At 44.7% G+C, this 5,875-nt stretch overlaps 2 protein-coding genes across 2 annotated transcripts; one reads left to right on the plus strand and one right to left on the minus strand.

Annotated features, from left to right (window-relative positions):
• Positions 1-314: 314 nt before the first annotated feature.
• SARC_11110 (hypothetical protein) lies at positions 315-1,972 on the plus strand. Its single transcript, XM_014294814.1, has one exon. It carries the CDS (start codon positions 389-391, stop codon positions 1,916-1,918), a length of 1,530 nt encoding a protein of 509 aa, XP_014150289.1. The 5' UTR covers positions 315-388; the 3' UTR covers positions 1,919-1,972.
• Positions 1,973-2,792: 820 nt separating this feature from the next.
• On the minus strand, positions 2,793-5,789 carry SARC_11111 (hypothetical protein; the record flags this gene model as incomplete). Its single annotated transcript, XM_014294815.1, has 4 exons — positions 2,793-3,955; positions 4,368-4,511; positions 4,926-4,980; positions 5,589-5,789. Coding segments are annotated over 4 exons (622 nt in total), but the record flags the coding sequence as incomplete, so codon positions are not given.
• Between the last annotated feature and the right edge of the window lie 86 nt (positions 5,790-5,875).

Here is a 5,875-nt window from a genome sequence, read left to right on the forward strand (position 1 = left end):
TAACGAAATCAACAACTGTTGCTCTCCAGTTGAGGCTTATGTACAGTTATACACCAATGGTATGATAGTGTTTTGTATTGACACTATATCGAGGGCATTCGGCATTCCATCATCCGAAAATTCTGTGACTCAAGACTGAGAGTTTCTGGGACCGTGGGACCGGGATTTTTTATTTAAAACAAAATGTGGATTTAAAAGTATCCGTAGGTTCGGGTTCGCTGCTGTAAATATATGCGAATCTCCGAACGTAAAATACCATTGATTCTATTTTACTTTCCTATTTCAAAAGAAAAGTATTTAAAGCGGATGTAAATACTAGGATTCTTTCATAGTATCATACTACAAACACCTCAACAACATTTTCCCTCAATATATTCCTATATCTAAAATGGTAAACCAAGCAACAAAATCGCCAACCTGTGCTGCTGAGGCTCATAGGCTTGCCAACACTGCTTTCAGAGCAGGTACAACACTTTCAATACACTGGAGAAAGAGCCAACTACAGGCTCTCAGACGAATGATCAGTGAAAATGAAAAACTCATTCAGAACGCAGTGTATGCAGATCTGGGTAAGAGCCCCGAAGAAGTCTGGTTAGCCGAAACACAAGCCTCAATCAACGGCATCGACAGCATGATAGCCAATGTAGATAGCTGGTCAAGAGCTACTCACGTGAACACTGATGTTTTCAACTATCCAGCCACATCCATGATCAAGCCAGAGCCCCTGGGTACGGCCCTCATTATCGGTTGCTGGAACTATCCAATTACACTTATCGCCGATCCTATGGCGGCAAGCATCGCCGCTGGTAATGCTGTTGTTGTCAAAACGGGCGCTGAGACACACTCGCCCAAGACGATGCAGCTTTTGTGTGAACTGATTCCGCAGTACATGGACAGACAAGCTATTAGTATTGTTCCGGGTGGCTTTGACGAGCTCCAGGATCTGTTGTCGATGCGCTGGGATGTCATTTTTGCAACCGGATCACCTGGGCTTGGTCGCATGGTGGCGAAAGCAGGCGCAACAAACTTGACCAAATGCATACTGGAACTTGGGGGGAAGTCACCGGTGTATGTCGGTAAGGATGCCAATCTAGCAGTAGCTGCTAAACGTATTGTATGGGGATCATTAGGCCTTAACGCCGGGCAGACGTGCATACGGCCCGATCACATGTTCGTAGACAGTTCAATTGCCGAAGATTTCATTGATACGCTGAAGAAAACGGTTGTAGCCCAGTACGGTGATGATCCACGGCAAAGTATGGCGTTTGGACGTATGGCTAAAGTACCGGCACACCATGAGCGTTTAGCAAATATGATCAAGAGCGACAGCAAGTACATAGTTCATGGTGGCGAAACAGATGCTTCAGATTCGTATATTGCACCTACACTTTTAGACTTCGGCACGGACTCGGTGGCCTTCCACGCTTCTGCCTCTATGCAAGAGGAGATTTTCGGTCCCATACTACCTATCTTGCGTGTAAATGGTGCCGAGGATGCGATCGACTCGATTTTAACACGAGAGAAGCCACTGGCCATGTATGCATTCACATATGACAAGCATGTACAAAATAAGTTCATGAATGTGTCTGCGGGCAGTCTGCAGTTCAATGATACCATCACATTCATGCTGAACGAAAACCTTCCTTTTGGAGGGGTAGGAAATTCGGGTAGCGGTAAGTACCACGGCTATCAAGGCTTTGTAGAGTTCAGTCACATGAAGTCCATAATGATCAACTCGAATCTAAATGATTTGAAAGCGCGATTCTCGCCCCAAACAAACGTTGATATGGCTGTCATGAAGCTCGCACATCGCCACATCCCTGGGGTTGTAGTGAGTAGTCTGAACCAAATGCACAATTTTGCGTTTTTGACCGTCGCCGTAGGTGCTGCAGCCTTCATGCTTGGCAAATATCTTTAAGAGACTAATAGACACAGTACGCAGCAAAATAAATTGTGTAACGAATTGTATTCCTATATTTTTTCTCGAGTGTCGACACTCCCCAAGTATGAAGTTGCCTTGTAGTTCCTTGATGATACGTTTTTGTCATGTATCGGAATCTATTTAATTCTAGATCATGTGATAAATATCAAATCAGTGATGTACGAATAGGTTTGATTTGATCTACTTTAAACCATAGACTCGATATTACTTCAAAAAGATAAAATAGTTAAACTGGTGGTTTACCGTTCTTAAGTACATCGCATATTTGCAGTATGTGAGCGAATCGGCAAGTTTTCGTACGGTGCGTACTATTTAGCAAATTTTCAGTATTGTACTAACTGGTGTGCTAATGCAATTGCTGCTCCTTTCACAACGCGGCCTTTGATATGCGTTGTTGTGTGTGTTCATGTGCAAGTGTATTCATATAGCAAGTTCATGTGCAAGCGCATGTATATAACATACAAGTAGTGGATCCCTACTTGCACTGTCATACGACAAGTCAAGCCTACAGAAATCTCTCACCACCCTCTCTCGCACTTGTGTGACCCCTGCATTTGAATTGAGCACTACACTCCTTTCGCCACACCCAGATTTTTAGATCTGTCGGTAGACGTTCACGTCACCCGTCTATCAACTTGTATAGTTTAATTTCACAAACGTTTTTCAGCACAAGCGTGTGGGTCTTGCGGCATAACAGGCCTCAAGCGTCCCACCAACAAATATTAAGAACCACTATCGTCAGCTCAGTTAAAACTACCGACAATTCGGAAATGCAGTGAGCAAAAGAGAGACAATAGTCCAACTGTTGCTCTCTTGATACCACGATGTCGCAAATTATATTTCGAATTTTCCGTTAAGCTTTATAGAACTTCGGCGCGGTAGTACGATATCAGTGGTACCTGTTCCCGTATAGAACTGAATTATATCCATCTCATCCCGTCACAAAAGTGTGTTCAAGTGCAACTATATAAGTCGATATTAAAAATTTAAAGCCGTTATCCTTGGGAAGAACATAACAGAAACAATCCTGTCTGATTTGAACTGTGATGATACTGCAATGGTCAATCCAGTCTTATATGAACTGTGACGATACTGAATTAGTTCCCATCGTGGCTTCGGGTGCGAACACTGAACCCCAGTCGCCTGGGAAACGGCGCGGCGTGGTACTCAAATGCTGAAGCTGTCAGTCTATCAGTGTCAACTATATAGCTGAGCTGAGGAGGTTCGAGGTTCCAACACATGTGAGTGGCACTGGGTAGGGTGTATTGATTCGCATCTCCATCCAATTGCAAAGGCAGACAATGAAATATGAGCCGCCTTCCATGACCAGACATGGCGTACTCGACAATGAAGCGGAAGGATGAATTCCTTGTGCTGTTTTGCTTTGGAACAAATCAGGCCCTACCAGAGTACACTTCGGTTCAGAAAGAAGCCCAATTCGGAGACATTTTTGCTGCAGTTGACATCCCTATGGTATCCAGTCAAGTAGTTATACTCTGCACTTTAGATCGAGTCATGGCACATATATAGTATGCTTGCTGCATTCCGACCCGAGACGATTTGTATATTTGATATAGATCATTCCTGTGTCAGACTGGCCGGGAATACACAAACACGCACCCGGGTCTATAGACACACACAACGCTTCCAAATCTCTCTCAACGCCTAGGGAGCCTCCAAACGATTCTTATACCAGCGCACACGCACACTCAGACGCAAACTCGCACGGACACACCCTCACATCTGAGAACACAACTACTACACGCGAACAGCTGATACGCAGTTCACACTTCAGTACTCATCCCCCTTAAGCAGGCGAGCTATCTCGTGGTCAGGTATGCGCCTGGCCCGCCTCTTTCTGATACCCGCTTTGACCCCGGTTAGTAAATTGGACACCACTGCTGTCGATTCATCCTCTATGTTGCTCTGATTACGGGTTGGATCTTCATCACGTGGTATGAGAGTGTCGATCGGCCTGCTACTATTGGCGTTCGGTTCATCCGAATCTCTCTGCTGTAGAGTGAATTTGATTGGTCAATTCCCGGAGAACGGGGAATACCGTGGCATCTCAACCCAAATACACACGAGCATACAGTCATGCTGCAACAAGGCGAATGAGAACGGCTTACGCAATATCCATGTCTACTCAAAGATATGAAGAGTGCTCCAAGGAATGACTACAACTACTGATAGAGTGAGGATTCCCGCGTAGCAGGTCTATAGGGGTGGAATATTTTGATCTGAACTATACAACATTTGAAGTGACGCACGCTGGTAGGTAGAACACCCAGGCAATGCGGATGCACACATCAACAACAAACACACAGAAAAACACGTGACTAGGTTCCCATTACACACATGAGATAAACACACAGAAGCAAGCCAGAACTCCCGAGAGAAGAGCTTTTGAGGGTCTTCTATGTACCTGAGCGAAAAAATGGGCCGACTTCAGCGCCCCGATGTTTTGGGCCAGGGCCGGGGCACATTCGCAGCGCTGGCGTTCGCGCTGATTGCGGCTGGTCTTGCGTTCGGAGACGTCCAGGCGCAGATTAGCGAGATCAATCCTGACCTGATGAGAGGACGAAACCGGCGGACCATAAAACGGGTCAAATGAGACTATAGATCAATTGCGCGCGTGTCATATATACAGGCTCGCAGGGTGGTTTACACGATCACGAATGTTTGGCTGGGGCATTTTGCCGAGCCAGAGACTTGTTGTTGGATCCATCCTTATAGGTTGTGTGGTGTTGGATCCATCTTTATGTGATGTGTGGTCTTAAAATCCATCTTTATATGTGGTATGGTCTTGGATCCATCTTTATATGTTGTGTGGTCTGTTCTACTGAGATGGACATGCCTGCGCGCGAAGGAGTTCTCAGCCCAAGCTTATAACAGCCGCCTCTATCACAGCCTTGATGTACTAACTGTTTTCGTTATGCTTTCCACCTCATGTACAAAGCACATCTTGGAGTGTACTACTAACCTGTTTTATGAGCTCTGTATCTCGCAATCGATGCGCTTCTGCGAGGCGAGCCTTCCTGAGAGTAGAAGACAGCCACAAGCAGGATGCTAAGCGAATAAAACATGAACACATGACGAAGAATAATAATTAGGGTTGAGAGCGAGAAAGCAGTGTAAAAGAAATTGATTAGACGAGACCATCGTAGTACTATGTATTTCGAGGTCATACAAAACAACTGGGAAATTGGGTTATGAACAGCCTGTACGTAATGATGAAACAACCGAGTTTTATTATTTTCCAAGATAGAACGAAGAGATAGATTCTGGGATTGGCTGAAAGGCACGCAACTTATGAGAAGGGGATTGCGACACATTAGAGGCAAGCTGCATGTAGGACCCATTGGCCATGACGGTCATTTAATGATTGAATTATGTATAGATATCCAGGTTCGGGGCTCTTGTAATAATGGGTGAAAGCATATGATATGAAAACGTACGCAGAACGATTCGCTCAATACTGATTGTACAAACAGATATTATTAGATCAATATCACTACAAATAGGCACCGATTTTTAGGTGTATATTTAATATATGAAGTGGTATTGTTGTGCACAGGCGCGTTAAACTAAAGAGACACAAACACCTTATGCGTACGTTGACACACTCACTTGGGGGTCTACATACATCGAGGGCAGATCGCTCAGCAGCAGTTGTACTAGGCGCTCATTGTGGAAATCGACAGCCATGACATGGTTGTAATACTCGATACGCTTCTGCTCAAGATCCGCCGCATCCTCTTCGTTCAAATACTGGTAAAACTTCGTTTTCACTGCGTCGACCTCGAAAAAACTCAGAATTTGATCCCTATCTAAACGATACTCACCTGTGAGAGAATGTGTATATAGGACAAGGTACAACACTCATCACAGAGCGCCAGAACGGACGAAAAATATATTTCAATAATATATATA

The sequence above is a fragment of the Sphaeroforma arctica genome (genome assembly GCF_001186125.1).
Source record: "Sphaeroforma arctica JP610 unplaced genomic scaffold supercont1.1532, whole genome shotgun sequence".
In the NCBI taxonomy this organism is placed as follows: Eukaryota; class Ichthyosporea; order Ichthyophonida; genus Sphaeroforma; species Sphaeroforma arctica.

What these genes read in the sequence shown, in the direction of transcription:
- SARC_11110 (XM_014294814.1), top strand. Translation starts at nt 389, where the DNA reads ATGGTAAACCAAGCAACAAAATCGCCAACCTGTGCTGCTGAGGCTCAT.